Source organism: Sporothrix brasiliensis, assembly GCF_000820605.1.
Source record: "Sporothrix brasiliensis 5110 chromosome Unknown Cont20, whole genome shotgun sequence".
Classification (NCBI taxonomy): Eukaryota; Fungi; Ascomycota; class Sordariomycetes; order Ophiostomatales; family Ophiostomataceae; genus Sporothrix; species Sporothrix brasiliensis.
Window position 1 is genome coordinate 5,971,757 of NW_024467139.1, and position 15,945 is coordinate 5,987,701.

The 15,945-nt window shown below is 54.6% G+C and overlaps 4 protein-coding genes across 4 annotated transcripts; 2 read left to right on the top strand and 2 right to left on the bottom strand.

Annotated features, from left to right (window-relative positions):
* Positions 1-49: 49 nt before the first annotated feature.
* On the bottom strand, positions 50-1,564 carry SPBR_07165 (uncharacterized protein; the record flags this gene model as incomplete). Its single annotated transcript, XM_040765419.1, has 3 exons — positions 50-1,092; positions 1,200-1,333; positions 1,464-1,564. The coding sequence occupies 3 exons, from the start codon at positions 1,562-1,564 to the stop codon at positions 50-52; spliced, it is 1,278 nt and encodes a 425-aa protein (XP_040617564.1).
* Positions 1,565-5,224: 3,660 nt separating this feature from the next.
* On the top strand, positions 5,225-6,881 carry SPBR_07066 (uncharacterized protein; the record flags this gene model as incomplete). The annotated part of the gene is made up of 3 exons (XM_040765321.1): positions 5,225-5,781; positions 5,870-6,605; positions 6,690-6,881. 3 exons carry the CDS (start codon positions 5,225-5,227, stop codon positions 6,879-6,881), a joined length of 1,485 nt encoding a protein of 494 aa, XP_040617565.1.
* Positions 6,882-7,540: 659 nt separating this feature from the next.
* Positions 7,541-9,173, bottom strand: SPBR_07075 (Xaa-Pro aminopeptidase; the record flags this gene model as incomplete). Its single annotated transcript, XM_040765329.1, has 3 exons — positions 7,541-8,718; positions 8,772-8,858; positions 8,927-9,173. The coding sequence occupies 3 exons, from the start codon at positions 9,171-9,173 to the stop codon at positions 7,541-7,543; spliced, it is 1,512 nt and encodes a 503-aa protein (XP_040617566.1).
* Positions 9,174-10,384: 1,211 nt separating this feature from the next.
* SPBR_06678 (g1 s regulator) lies at positions 10,385-12,834 on the top strand (the record flags this gene model as incomplete). The annotated part of the gene is made up of 3 exons (XM_040764934.1): positions 10,385-10,915; positions 10,999-12,672; positions 12,733-12,834. The coding sequence occupies 3 exons, from the start codon at positions 10,385-10,387 to the stop codon at positions 12,832-12,834; spliced, it is 2,307 nt and encodes a 768-aa protein (XP_040617567.1).
* Positions 12,835-15,945: the final 3,111 nt, after the last annotated feature.

Sequence of the window (15,945 nt, forward strand, 5' to 3'; positions counted from 1 at the left end):
GCGAAAGATATGGACAAAACGTGGACAAGGGTCATGTCCCTTCATGAGCCTACTCCGGCTGGTACTTGCTGCTGGGTCGCAGCGGCAGGTCCGTCTTCTTGTACGCCATGTCAATCATGCGTGCCTGCGCAATGCTGTCCTCGTGTTCCACCCACACACCGGAGCCCTCGCGCCCACGGATGCGGTCGACAAACTGCTCCAGCTGGTGCCGGTACGACAACCAAAACGGCTCGCTCGGCTGGTCGATGCCCGCGTCCTTGAAGGTGTAGATCTTCTTGGCCGCCTTGACCGTCCAGCGCTTGGCCACGACGCTCGGGTCATCGATGCGCCGCACGACAAACTCGTCCTCCACGTCCAGCCGGTGCCACACGTTGCTCCGCAGAAAGTTGTTCAGCGTCAGCGTCCGCGTCACCACGCGTTCGTGGCCCTCTGGGATCGCCGACGCCTTCTCGCCCGCCGCCAGCGGCGCCGGCACGGGCTTGTGCGCCACGCGGATCCAGGGGGCCCCCAGTACGAAGTAGCCGCCACGCAGCGTGCTCTTCACCGTGCCGGTGCGTCCGCCGGGGAACTGGAAGGTGGCCTCGGACGCGTAGTCACAGAGTTCAAAGGGCGGGTCGCACTTGGTGACCTTGCAGTCGAGGCACGCCTCGGGCTCAGCCGCAAACACCTGGCGCAGCGTCGAGAAGGTGTACGTGCCGAGGTCCATCATCTCACCGCCGGCGAGCTCATAGCGGAAGCGGATGTCGTCCTTGCTAAAGAGGAACGAAGGAATGATGGCCTCGCAGTGCACCGTGGCCAGGTTGGGGCGGTCGACCAGCGACAAAAAGGACTGCCAGGCCGGCTGGAAGCGGTAGTGGAACGCTTCGAGCAAGACGGGCGGTCGGCCGCGGGCGCTGGCGTTGACCTCGGCGGCGACGGGCTTCGTCAGAAGCGGCGACGTGAAGAGCCGCTCGGCCTCGCCGGCGTTGGAGACGGACGGCTTCTCCAGCAGGACGTGCTTGCCCTTGGCCAGTGCCTTGAGAGTCCATTCGTAGTGCAATCCATTGGGCAGAGGGATGTAGACGGCGTCAATGGTCGGGTCGTTGACAATGGCTGGACCGTGTCAGTGGGTTGTGGGCGCCACCATGGAGCGCAACAAACACAAAAACAAATGCAAATGCAAATGCAAATGCAGAGCAAAAACAGCCGGCCGAGCTCACCATCGTAGCTGTCCAGCACCTGGGGAATGCCGTTTGCTTTCGCAAAGGCCGTCGCCTTGGCCTTGTCGCGCGCAGCAACAGCCTGAACAATCACTTCGGCGTGTGACTTGGCGGGCGTGATCAGCGCTATAGGCCTGCGTGCCCAAACAGGGAGTCAGCAAGCTGCTCGCTCGGTGCGATGACGCTCCGCAAGCACGACGCAGCCCCCATTGCGACACAACGCCGGATCGATATACCACGGAAGCGCTTCACCGCCTAACTTACACGATGTTAGCGGCGCCAAGAACGCCGAAGCGGAGCGCGTCCGGGGTCTTGGGCGGCTCCGGCGGGTACTGGATCTTCCAGTTGCGGCGCACAAACTCCATGACTGCGACGTGGTATACTCTGTACTCCGGGCGGTGTTTGCGAAGAGGTAGCCACGGCAGCTTGTCAAAGGAGTTATGCTGTTCGAAAACACAGCACCCCGGCAGCCCCGTTTCGGACAGCGACAAGACCCGCTTTTTTCGTGCCTCCCATAAGCGGACTATGTAATACAGTGTGAGGCAAGTTGTATACACTGTCTGTACACAGTCCGGGGACAGGAAGCCGTTGTGACTCCGGATGGCTGTCCACCTCGGACGATGCCTTTCGCACTCCGCAACTTGGCTTTCGAGTGAGATATGCAGGGCAATGCGAAACCAGAACCAGGACGAGGCACGTCACGCCCGTCTCGGCGGTTATGGACGCAGCATTCCTGCATCCCCAAACGTGTTTGCATTGGTGAGGAGCTTCGTGACACGGATAGCGGCGTACGAAAGCAATCGACAGCCTCGTGTTGCCGATCTCGACAAAAGGCTGAACCGTTCACGTCGTTGTTCATCGTACGTCGTACTTTGTCTGTCCCAGCACGTGCTGCATGCGTCTGGGAATCAACGGTGGTTGTCCTTTGGGAAGGTGCTGCCGAACAGATGCCGTGGATAAACGGCTCTTGATTGGTCCAGGCTGGAAGTGTCCACTTTTTATGCAAAGCCCCATCTAGATGCAATTCGCTTCACTCTTGACGATTGGGCTGCGATGTATGCATGTTCTCCGCGAGGACGGGCTGCCGACAGGAGACGACGGGTCTAGGCCTTGGCCAGACCCAGTATTAGAACCGAGGCTGCTCTGCGCCTTCTGTGCTGGTCTGGACGCCATGTTTACAGAGTTCATGTTCCTGCATGTCTTTTGCGATCCATACGACAAAATAACAATGATTAGCGACCGCCTTGGCAGGTGGCAGGCTGCAACGGCCGGCAGGTACTTGTTTACATTGGGTTCGTCACAATCCCGGCCGGCATCCATTCATTACATTCTCCAGTCCTTCACTACGATGTACTTATATAGCCCTTGCCGGGCGGAGCCGCTACACCGCACGACGTCTAGTCGCGCTTGCCTTACCGAAAATCATCAGTGGAGCGCTCCCTTGCTTTTTGCCACAAAAATGCTGACTATTGGAGACACACACGCCCTGACGCCGAACTGAGCAGTTTCTTTGCCGAAACCAATACTTCTTGCGGCGCATCCCCGAAACGAAGCCATGCAACCTCCTTTAAACGAACGGCACAAAGAAGGTGCAGAGAGAAGAAGAAGAAATGACATAAAATATACGACGCAAAGAGCTACACCGTAACGGAAAGGGAAGGGCCAGTTGGCAGAGCCGGGTTGCAGCTTCCTTCGCAAGTGTCCATCGTTCCTTCTCGTTCTCAGCTCTCCGTTTCGTGCCGCCCAAGCCCAATTCGCTGCGACCACGCAAGATGCGGTACCGCGCCTCACCACGGTCTTGTAGTACACATTGAAGTACCGCTCGCCCTGGCCGTCCCAAGACTGCCACCCGCACTATCGCCGTTGGCGCCTTCCGGCGGTGGCTTATTGTACGATTTTCCTGTTCGAGTGGCCTGATTTTGCGTCCTACTACAGCGGCGCAACCACACCTGCGCCTGTCTTCCCCGGGCTCGGGTACCGAGTCAGGCCATCTTTTTGTCTTTCTGTCGATTGATTTTTTTTGCCCTTTTTATCCCTCCATTTCGTCGTGGGCTTTGCCGTGCATCCTGTACAGAACAGCGCAGCAGATTGCCCCTTCTCTGGTCTCGCCATTCCTTCCTTGTCCCAATAACTTGGGAACGGTTGCTCTTTCCGTTACCATGTTCTCGTGACGCGAGCTGTAGCTTTTTAGCGGATGCGTGCAATCGCTCCTTCCCCCAACACTCCCTTTCTTGCGTACTTTCCTATCTTCCAGCAAATACGTCGTACTGTGTAATTACTCCGTCCACGTCTCTTTGTAGCTCTTTCTCGTCTCTTTGTTTGGCCCAAATTCTCCTCATCTTCCATGTTTCGTTTTCGCTTTACCCTGTAGCTCTTCAAACGCGCTCACGTTCGTCCTTCACTTTCGATTCCACCGACCTGTCTGACTCCAGCCGAAGTATCTCACAGCCTCAGCAACGACATCCCTCTGCTGCCACTCCCCCCAATAGCAGCATCCGTCATGTCACCCTGCCTCTCCTCTTCCACTTTTGTCGCCGTTTCCACCGTCTAGATTTCCCTTTCCGCCACGTTCGCAATAGTAGTGACAATCCTCCCGTCTGGCCGCCTGGACGTATCGTCTTAAGCTCCTGTTACTTTGACGACTCCCGCGAAACATTTCTGCCCCGAGAATTAATATCAACGATCATCAACGGCCGCCACCTTATCCCCCCCGTTCCACTCCCCGCGTGGCTCTCTAACTCGGACACTCCCGTATTGTCCAAATCGATCTCTGCTCGTCTCCTCGACTGGTCGAATCGGCCGCCCATGCCTTTTTCCAGTTTTTCCTCTTTCAATTCGAATCGCCAGCAACGGAGCTTCCGTCGGAGTGCCTGCCGCGTTTTGTGGGCTTCCGTGTCTTCTGTTTTCAGACATTCTAACCTGAGGCTTCTCAAAGTACCTTAGTGTACCTTTTGGCCGTCTATTTTTCACCCTCCCATTAAACTCTTTCTCGTTTTCTCTCTTGAATCCCTTCTTTCTCTTTTGTCTCACCTCCCTTTCAATCTCGTCCCGTTCTGCGGCGGGTAGTTTCTACGTCTGTGTCTTCCCTCTCGTCTTTTCCCTCATCTTGGCAGGTCGTGAGGCTTAATTTTCGGTACTCAACTCATTTGCCGAGTCCTCACGAGACTTCTGCAAGCCATCCACACGTCTGGCTCTTGTCCTGCCTCCCCTGTCCTCATTTCTGTATAGAACCCTTATAACATTGGAGAATCTCCCAACCTTCCTGTCCCTTCTTTGATCTCGATCGATACTCAGCACCGATCAAAAAACCGTTGAGAAACTTTGGCAATCCTTCCTGATCACCAGCCTCCGCGTGGTACACCATAACCATACCTCTCAAACATTTTCTCAGAGCCTCTCTTACCCTTTATTCAAATATATATATATATATATATATATATATATACATATATGTATACGCAGGTCTCTTGTCTTCTCACCGCTCGGGCTTCAATTCAACAACAAACAATCTTCACGATAGCAACGGCCCGCTAGTTCCACATCAAGGGACAAAAACATCCACGATCAAAGGAATCACAAACATCGTCTTACATCTCACGATCGAAGCTACCAGCTCTCGCGTCTAGCTGGCGTTGTGATTCTTTCTCTCAAAGGCCTATACGCGCTGTATCAGACAACGCCCTCACGATCTTTATACCACCAAACCCATCGAACGCGAGACTTCATCTCAAATCAGAGGCGGACTCTCGAAATCACGCGTGTCGTTACAACCCCCATGAGCGACAAGGCATTGAGTAGCACCATTGCCATTGTTGCCTCTCGGGGTGCATAGCCAAACGAGGCGACATGGATCAGAACTTGGTCAGAAATATTGGCTATTTTGCAGTACCAAACAACCAGGTAATACGACCGAAACTTATCAAGTGGCAGTACCGTTCAATCACTAACATGTAGCACAGACACTCAATCCAGTTGACCAGTCCAGCGAATCGCCAGGACTCAGCTCACAACTCCCCTCATCCTCAATGTGGGATGAGCAAAATCTGGCCGCTGTCGGCTTTACTCATGCGAAAGACACATCATCCGGGACACCGGATCTGACTCTCGAGTCCATAGCACCATCTACGGGCGCATCCAGCCTGGATCCCTACAGCACAATCATGTCCTCCTCACCTATGTTTGGTCAAAACCCTCGCTCCATCATCTCCCCAAAAACTCGACGGTCAAGAGAGGGACATGACAAAAAACGGTCGCGTTTAAATACAGACTCCACTTCCTTTGACTCGGTGGACTATTGGATGCAGTTTGATCAGGATCAGCAGCAGCAGCAAATGCAAAAACAACAGCAGCAGCAGCAGCAGCAGCAACAGATATTGCTGCAGCAACAACAACTCCAGCAACTACAACAACAACAGCTACAACAGCTAAAATTGCAACATGTACAGCAGCTACGTCGGCAGCAGCAAAAGGCGAAGGAGGAACAAGAGCAGAAAACGAAAGAGAATCAGGGCCAAGAGACGTCCGTAACAGCAGACCCCAAGACAGTCTCTGGCTCTCAAGAAAGTGCCCCAACACCTCAGCTGTAAGTTATCATCGTTTTATTCACGAGGCTACTTTGAGCGACATGGAATCGACATTTACTGACACTGCACTCGATATGACGCGTGTAGATCAGCAGAGATGACAACTCAAACGCTCTCACCTGGACAACAGAAGCCTGATGGGGTGACACTTGACGACACGGCGTTGGAAAAGACTCTTTCAGAAGAGGGCGATGAAGCTTTCTCGTACGCATCCATCAATCTCACCGACCAGCTCTCGAAAATCGACACGATGCCACCAGCCGAGGTTCCGCAACGAGAAGGGCTGTACTCGACACCCCTAAGCTGGGAGCGGCCGCAGATGGGTTTGCGGCTCGATCCGATGTTGGGCCTCCAGACTCCGACACTAAGCGAGACGGAACAACGCCGCCTGATTGCAATTGCGATGAACACGGCGGCTCCAATGGGTGGCGGGCTAGGCAACAATACCATGGGAGACAATTACAACACATTCTCCATGTTTGGGCCAGGGCTGGGCACGGCACCATTGGGCCAAATGGCAAACAACGATATGATGAGCGCCATGATGGCGCCTTCCTCGAGTTCCCCAGCAACAAAACCACAAGCGTCCTCTACCCCCCAGCCGTCAAAACAAACCAAGACCGACAAGGGCAAAGAGAAGCCCAAATCTGCTGATAGGGCCGCCCACAATGATATCGAGCGCAAATACCGTACAAATATAAAAGATCGCATCGCAGAACTCCGCGATTCCGTTCCCACACTGCGCGCGATCCCAGAGAATAGCGTTGATGATGGCGAGGGCGAGAGCTCCAACCAGCAGGGACGTGCTCCCAAGGTATCAAAAGTGAGTTTTCGCCGTCCGTCTCGGTGACCCATTTTTCGCTTTTTGCCTTGTTTTTGTACGTAGGCCATGCTAACGAAATTTCAGGGCACGGTCTTGACAAAGGCTACCGACTACATCCACTATCTAGAAAAACAGAACAAGGCCATCATGCAGCAGCACCAAGAGCTATCCCGACGACTGCGAGCATTCGAGCAACTCCTCAACGCCACCGCCCGTCCCACATTTCCAATGCCCAACTACAGCAGGACACTCTTCGACCCCAGAGCTTTCTGTTGATCTTCGTCTGGCCCTCCCAGCTGACCTTTTTTTGGTCATTCACTCACGTATACTGCGCCTTGTCCTTGCCAAGAGTTTCTTTCGTTTCGTCCCCCCTTTTTACGAATATCACATAATAAGCCTTTATTTTTATTTTTATTTTTATTTTAATCTCGAACGCAAATGTGGTTTTGGGGCTGTACGAAATTGTACACACGACTTTATTATTTTACGATCTTCAATGAAAAGGTATTAAAGGATATTTCATGGCGCGATATGTTGACCTCTCGGGCCGTGTTTTGTATGCCTGGTATACTCTGGAAATTATATAAACGGAACGGACATTTTTCAGTGCCATATGGATAAGTTTTTGGAGAAAATGAAGCGTGATAGGAGGCCACAATGTGATTTTAGGCATATCTCTAGAAGTCATGTCAATTAATGATAAAATTATACTCTCTCTGAGAAGAAGTCTAAAGAAATAAAGAAAAAGGCCGAGATGTCGCTTAAATTGAATTTATTTAAGGAGTTTAAGAATTGTTATTGTGTTCGTTTACCAGGTCAATATGTATATAATAAAACGTTACAAAATGTACACATAAATTCATCAACATAACCACGTCGCATTTAACTTTGCGTCGAAGCAAGCATATAATTTCGAATATACTTTACATTGTTTTCTACACCTCTCGTAATGCCTCAATGTCCACGACTTCCTTGACGGCCTCTGTGGTGAGGATGTGCGGGTTCTCATCACCGACGCAGATGCTGTCCTCAATACGTATAGCCATACCACGGAAATGATCCGGCCACCGCGCGTCATCCGGCACGTAAATGCCCGGCTCGATGGTGACACAGTGGCCCACCTGAAGGGCGATGTGCCGCGGGACGCTCGGCGTGTCGTGCACGTCGAGACCGACGTAGTGGCCAACGTGGTGCGGGAAGAGCTCCGACAGTCCGTCCGAGCTGCCGGAAAAACTGTACCCGAAGGAGAAGCCGAGCTTCGTCAGCTCCTTCCGCAAGCCGTCGCTCGTGATGCGGTGGATCTGGTCCAGCGACAAGCCCCCCGCCGCACGGCACAGCGACACGGAGGACCGCTGCACGCGCAGCACGGCCTCGTACAGGTCGCGCTGCGCCGCCGAAAACCGCCCACCGATGGGCCATGTGCGCGTAATGTCGGTAATGTACGTGCCGTACTCGCCACCGGCATCGACCAGCACCATCTCGTCCGCGTTCAGCGCCGCGTTGTTGAGAACGTAGTGCACCAGCCGGCCGCGGGGCCCACCGGCCACAACGGGCACGTAGGCGATGCCGTCGCCGCCGTCCTGGTGGAACGCGTAGTCCAAGAACGCGGCCAGGTCCTTTTCGCGCGTCCACGGTCGCCGCATGGCGTTCGTCAGGGCGCGACCCGACAGCCGGCCGGCCTGGCGCATGTTGGCAATCTCGGCCGTGCTCTTGATGGAGCGCTGCTGGGCGACGACGGGCGCCAGGGGATGCACGCGCGCGACGCCCGCCTCGTCGAGGAGCGCCTTGATGGACCGGGCGGCGGCGAGCGCGGACGACGGCGGCGGCGGCGGCGGCGGCACGTCCACCTCGGAATTTGTGTATACTGTGCGGACACCCCGTAGCAACGACGGCAGCAGTGACCCAATCGAGGCAATGTCGCCAGCCTCGTCGGCATTGAACACGTCGCGGGCCGCGTCGACGCCGCTCCAAGGGCCGCTCCACTGCTCGGCGCGCGGGTCTTTGGGCCGCACGAGGAGCGCGAAGACGCAGTCGCCCGGGTCGGGCCCCGTCTTGCGGAGGACGGCCACGGCCTCCGGCTCGTTGAAGCCCGTCAGGTAGAAGAAGTCGGATTCTTGGCGGAAGGGAAGAAAACGGCGCCGGAGCGGTACTTGACGTCGGAGGCACGAAGGACGGCGGCGGAGTCGGGAGGGAGGGCGGCGGCGAGCGCACAGCGCCGGTCGTAGTACTCTTGGGCTGTGATTCCGGGCGTGACTGTGGGTGTTAGCACCTTGGCCAGCAAGGACGGTGGACAGCAAAGGAAGAGGCGGATGTCGACATACGTTCTCCTGCCTTGAGGATGTGCGGATGCGTCTCATGCACGGGCTGGCCGAAGAGCAGGTCAGCAGCCGGGACCGAAGCATAGCCTCGCCGACCAGCACGAGGCCTTGACTGTATTGGCGACGGTACTGAGAGTGGCCGTGCCGCTCGTCGTAGTAACTGAGGCCGTTGCACCGCGGGGCGGAAAGCGGCCGTCATAAGCCGGCCGGCCTGCTCAAGGCAGACCGTATGTGTTTGCCGAGATTTCATTGTGCGAGGGCGATCTTGTCCTGGTCAATTGACCGCGATAGGAGGGGTGGGATTGCCCTTGACAGCGTTCCACGGTCGTTTGTGGTGGCTCTCCTTTGAGTGTCGTCATGAGAAACGCTAAGTCGCTCTTCCCCGGCAGCAGTGTGTTGGACCAGGCGCCTTTCCCTTTCTAGAAGCCTTCTGTAGGGTTGCCGTTTCGGGGAGGAACACGCCTGAGGAACAGCGTGGGGCTCTGTTATTTTTCGCATTTTTTCTGCTATTTTATTTTAAAAGCTTGGCGGGCCCTGCTGCAGCAGCGATTTTCCTGGTTGCTGTGCTGCAACTGGCCCGCCCGCGTTCCTGGCCCGTGCACGCCAAACCTTTCCCTTAGCGGGCAATATTATTGTTGACGGCGGACCAATCCGGGCGCCGCCTAGGAAACGCCAATCGCCCTTGCCCCGAGGCGCGCTTTCCAGATGTGCACGGCGCGGCGGTCCTGGGTGAGCTTGTTTGGCAGGAACCACACCACTACCGTTCACGCCCAGCAGGCACGACTGACACCACACCACCACCACACAACCACGCACGACTCGGTCTGTTTTGCTCCTTCCCTGACCGGCTTTGCAACCGCACCTTACGCCTCCTCACCTCCTTCCTCACATTGCTTGCTTCCCCTCCTTCCTGGTTGTTCGTGCCTTCCCTTGGACCTCGTGCACTTTTACTTTTGGATCTGTTTTTGTTCGGACGACATTTATATCCTCTTCTCTCATTATCTCCCTCTTGTGTTCTCTAGGCTCGCCCTCAGACACGAGCGCAATTGGACCAGCTTCGCGTGTTTATCCTCTCCACCGAGGCTGTCCTGTCATTCTTCCTTGTCCTCGACACTCCCATGCCAATGCCACAGCGTGTTTAGGCTTTGTTTTCCTACGTGTTGTGCCTTGTCTCTTTCCCTACCTTTTGCTCGCTCTTATTTTTCTTCTTCCTTTTCTGTTTCTGCTCTTCCTCGCGTCACTCGTCTTTGTCCACGCCGAATATCTTCTTTCTCCCTCTCTCTCTTCGTCTCCTCCTCGCCGCCGAGAGAAGCGTGTCGAGTCGCCCTCCGCACCGCGTCGACGTCCGCTTTCGTTTGCCTCTTTTAGCATGCTTGGCTCCTCGGCTTGAGTTGACCTGTTCTCATCTTATCTATGGCAGCAGCATCTCTATCACCCACCCCCGTCCCCTTCTCTGCCGCCATGTCGTCGTCCATGCAGTCCAGAAGGGTGCCGCTCTCCGCAAACCCCAATGCGGCTAACTCGCCCTTGCGGGCCGGGTCCGGCAATGGCCTGAACGCCTCTGCCGCGGCCGCCGCGTTTGCGAAGCACCGGCGGTCACACGCGAGCGTGCAGCGGGAAGAAAACTACGGAGTAGCACCCCCGGCCAAGAAGCAAATGCTGGAAAAGGCCGAGACTGTTCATCCTTCCATGGCTTCCGCGTCGACATCGACATCGCGACGTGTGCCGCAGGTTCAACGCGCGTCGACATCCCGTTCTTTCCAGACGGAGCGTGGCATGTCGCACCTCCAACAGCCGGCGCAGCCGTCCCACCACGCCCAGCACCAGCACCAGCATCACCATCACGTCCAGGTCTCGGAGAAGGAGGCCGAGGAAGTGCGGCGGTGGCAGCAGAGCCAGCGGTTGCGTTTTCCCAAGCTCGTCTTCTATTTTGATAACCTGCCAGAGGACCAGAGTGCTCGTTTGTCCAAGCAGGTCTCGTATCTAGGAGCCGTGAGTTGGATGGCATACTCTTACTATTTGTGGACAAAGCTCGCTTTGTTTATTCGTTTACTGACGCAGGTTTCAATCTACAGAGAGAGGACAAATTCTTTTCCATTGATATCACCCATGTCGTCACGACGCGTTCTATTCCCACAGACGACAAGATTGTCACCAAGCGCCGCATGCAAGACGCCCTCGACGCGAAAGATGTCGATGCCGACAGGGCGCCTGAAGCCAGCCACGAGCAGATGCAGACGATCAACCCCTCTCTTTTGAGTCGAACCCACGTCAACGAGCTGGGCATCTCGACAACCTCTCTCCCCGTCAAAAGAAAGTTGTTCGACACCGCCCCGGGTCGCCGGATGCCGCCCTTTGGCGCCGCCGAAGAGGCGATTCGCAAGCCGAAGCCGACACGGAGCACAGACATTCTACAGCGTGCCCGCGAGATGGGCAAGAAGATTTGGTCGTTGGAGAAGCTTCAAAAGGTGCTAGACATGTTGCTGGAGCCGGATCCGTACCGCAGCGCCGAGCTCGGCCAGCGGATGCGGAATGGCAGCACCACGAGTGCGACTGTCAGCCAGCAGGGCAACTCTCGACTTACTGGTGACCAGGCCTTGTTGCAGATGCTGGACAAGGAGAGGCACACCGGACCGTCCGATCGTGACCCGACCGTGGCGACACGCGAGTTGATTTATTTCAAGGGCCCGTATATTTATGTCTACGACATCGAGGAAAAGCAGAAGCCGATCATGGTCCGCGAATACCTCAAGGTGGCCGACCGGGAAGAGGGCGACTGGCCGCAGTTGCGGCCTAGTGCCGGCACGCGCTGTCCCTTCATTGAGGATACGGACCAGTTGGAGCTACGCGCGGAGAAGAAGCGGGCCCGGGTGCGCACCACGGCCGGTACGGCCGCGCACGAGTCGACCCAGTCTGCCTCTGTTTCCACTGCCGGAAACACGGCTCCTGCAACGGGCACGTCGATGCAGAAGACGCTTGCCAGCCGATATGCCGCTGCTGCCTCTGCGCCGGCAACCTCGAAGCAGGTGACGGGCAAGCGTACGCTGGCAGAGATGGAAGACGGGCACAATCGCCAGTCATCTGTGTCGCATGGATCCGCCTTGTCTGGCGCTCCGAAGCTGCGTCCGGCCGAAGGGGCGCTTGGTAGCACCAACGCCGCTTCTGCTGGCTCTGTCTCGTCCACCGCTTCTGCTATGCCGCCGTCCAAGCTGGCGCGGCCGTCCACGGACTACCAGAACGCCTTTACCAGTCGTGCCAAGTCGGGTCGCTGCTTTGGTGGCGAGCCTGTGGCCTCCGGTTTGCAGGCTGCCGGCATCACGTCGGCAATTCGCTCGCAGATGATCTCATCGGCGACAGGCACGCTTGGCGCCCGTGCTGGCACCAGCAAGGAGATCCACGGCCTCCAGCGCAAGGTTCTCCAGCGGTCCACCACGTCGACGTCGCAGCACGATCTCAGCTCGCGCCGTATGACGGACATGGGCATGGATGCCCAGCAGCAGCAACAGCAGCGGCAACAGCAGCAGCAGCGCCCCAACTACAACCGTTCCACGAGCCTCAGTCGGTCAACAGTGGCTGCGCAGCTCAGCACGAAGCTCAACGTGGCCATGGAGGGCAGCAGGCCATCCAACGATGAGAGGCACAAGCGCACGATGAGTGCGCCGGTGGCGGTGCAGGTCCAGCGGCGGAAGCGCGACCCGAAGCCGGGGTACTGCGAGAACTGCCAGGACAAGTTTGACGATTTCGAAGATGTGCGTTCTTTTGCTCCCTCGCCTCTCCCGTTTGTATCTCGTATAACTAACATCGTACAGCACATTGTCTCGCACAAGCACCGCAAGTTTGCCGAAGACGAGAAGAACTGGACCGAGCTCGACGATCTTTTGGGCCAGCTGACGCGTTGCACAAAGTACTGATTGTAACGACGGCGTACAGAGCACGAACCCAGTGGCCATTCCCAATAGACCTCAACAGAATTGTTTCGTCTGCTGCTTCTTTTTCAACGGATACCAAGTAGCGACTTTCCAGCATAGCATAGCCCTGGGCACGCTCGCCCAGACTCATCATTGCATCTATTGCGCATTGCATTGGTCCCATTTTCAGCCTTTCAGCCTTTTGTCATTTCATCACTTCATCATTTCATCTCTCCGCCTTGTTTTATTCGTCTATCCCATTATTTTCACTTCATCCTCCTTTTTTTTTCTCCATTCGGCATCAGATTCCCAGCAAAGGCGGCGGCGGCGGCGGCGGTGGCGGCGGGAGGATGGTTGTATCCTTTGTTGTTCATTTTGAACAGTGTTGCCAGTGATACCTCTGGGCGGCCTTTTTCCTTTTTTCTGCTTCTCTTCGCTTTCTTTTCTTTACTCTCCTTTCGGCATCGGTCCTCGCGGCTTATCGGCATGGTAGCATGGTCGGATTCGGTTGCATATTTTTACGCGCGCTTGTTTTTGGCGAGCCTTGTCGTACTTTTCACTTTTTTTTTGGCTGGGTCTGGTGTACGGCGTTTTTGTTTTCCTGCTTCACATTGTCGTTTTGTTACATTGTTTGCTTACTTTCCGCGTGGATTTTTCACCGGTCTGCTTTCTCGTTTCATGTACATGCTGAATGAAAAGAAGGATATACGAGAATGACTGAAAAAGGCGCCGAAAACGCAACGAGGAGAGACGTTAGCTCGGAGGCTCAGTGAGAGTGACAGAAAGAGCTAGAGTGCTAGACCATGGCGCTCACTCACCTTTGTACAAAGCGGCTGGCGTACAGAGCTGTGACTGTATCGCGTTGCGTCCATATCGAGTATGGACAAGACAGAATGAAACGCAACCACAAGTGATGTGATAAAACGCATGTCGCAGTTTGCATGGTCGTGAATGTACGTCGTATAGGGGATGGCTGTATAGGCACGATACCATAATCTCGCCTTGGTCACGTGGTAGGGTGAAGAGAAAATACGAGGAGCAAATCAAGGCAACTGCTGCACGATCGAAAAGACGAATAGAGGAAATAATAACGTGTGTTTCTATTCTGTAATACAGGTCGACACATTCGCTTGTATGTTAGCCGTGCGATGCCAGGCTTCTAGTAAGGAACTATATGCAAAGAGGTCGGCATTTGGTGCGTCGGAGCGGTGCGTGAGCACTGGCATCAGCCGTGTCAACGGAGCAGCCCTCTGTGCAGTTGCAAATGAAATCAGCACCTTGTAACCAGCCTTGTTAACACAGATCCCTGATGGCTTTTTACCAGGCAACAAACTGTAAATGAGTCTTTCTTTTCTCCTAGAAGCGCGCCGATTAGAACGCTGATTAGGAGCTGCTTGTTTGCCGCCAAGGCACGTGTTTTTGCTGGAACGTATTACCCATCTGTCTGAGCTGTGTCCCGTACTTGTGCCATAACTGTGGCTAGGCAATCACCTGGAGTCTTTTTCTAGGTTTGGCTTTTCATGTACTTTTCTGCCTTATTATCCCACGCAACGTACAAATGTTGCGGCGATATTCTGCTCTTGCCCTTTGTTACTCTCAAACCAGTGGCCATTTGCTCTTTCCTTGTCCATCTCCCCATCGTCCTTCCTTCCCCTTTCTTCCACTTCGTATCAATTACAGGGTAGCTCTTTCCTACTTTGGTGACAATCGTCAGCTCCTCGCGTCAACGTTTACTTCCTTCTGTCGTCGATTCCTCGTCCTGACTCCTTTTCAATATTTTCTACCTTTTACCTACATTTGACGAGTGTCTCCTTTCTGGCCACGCCGTCACAACGAGACACGAAAACCCTCCACCAAGCACACCGACACGAGACACATACCGTCCTGGCCGGCTCCTTATTGATGCTGGTGAATCCCGACGCAGTCTCAGCTCTCGGCAGACGATAAGACACCCACATAACAATTCGAGAAAAAACAAAAGAATCAGGTAGCAAGAAGAACCAAAAGCCTTGGCCGACTTAGCCAACCAAAAGGCGCTCACTACACCCCAGAGGCATGCATATCCTTTCCCTGTGCGCGTCAACACAGCCTTTATCGCTTTGGGCTCCATACGCCAAGAGGCTGCCCTCACTTCTTCATGAGTCTGAGGCCGCTCGCTTCTGAATCCCATTTCTTTGCCATCATCTCATCGCCTTTTTCTTTTCGGAAACCCCATTTCCTTTACCTCTTTGCTCCCTTTCGTCAAACCTCCTCGTCTTGCTACAACTGGCCCCTTTCTTCCCGGTATATCCAAACAACCAATCGCAAGATCGGATTTTCTCCTCTGAGCTTTGGTTATTTTTGGGCAACTTCTTCGTTCTACTGTCTCATCAGTTTCCTCAGCCTTGGACAAGGACAAGGGGCTTGGTTTATTTTGGTAACAAGAGGAAACCAGAAACCGCCGCCCTTTCATATTGGCTGCCGTATGCCCCGTTGCTTTCTTTTAGCTTCCCCCAAACCGGCCCTGACGCCTTTGCACGGTTCATTTTGTCCTTCGTCCAAAAGCACTCGCCCCAGACGTAAAACGTGCGACTACACCAACACACCAGCTATCAAAACCAGCGCATATCCGGCCGATTTTTTTGCAACTGGAGTGTTTTGCCTTTGCTTTGCGGACCAGGCTGGCACTACTGCAGCCTTTTCAATCGCCTCGTCCATTTTTCAACTCTTTTCAGCACTCTTGTCACGTTTTCCGTTTTGTCTTTCCTGTTTGTCGTCTTCAACTCCAACTTCGCATCCTCCCGACTCCCGCGCCCTCCTTGCAGGTTCTTTTGTCTTTCCGTTCCTCTCTAGCCTCATTTCGTTGTCTTATTTCTTTTCTTATTCACCCCAAGCCCTCCACTTTCTATTATTACGCATTTCAGTCTTGGTTTGTCCGATCAGCCGCTTTTGTCCCAAAGCACAAACTCTTCACTCTTTTTTATCACAACACCAGCAATACACGTAAATTGCTGTTTTGCCCTTAATTGCGCGACACGACACGAGACGAACACCACCACCCTTTGCTCATTGCCTATTCCGTTCAGCACTCTCCCTATTTTTCACTCACATCTTCGTTTTCGTGCCACCAGCGCA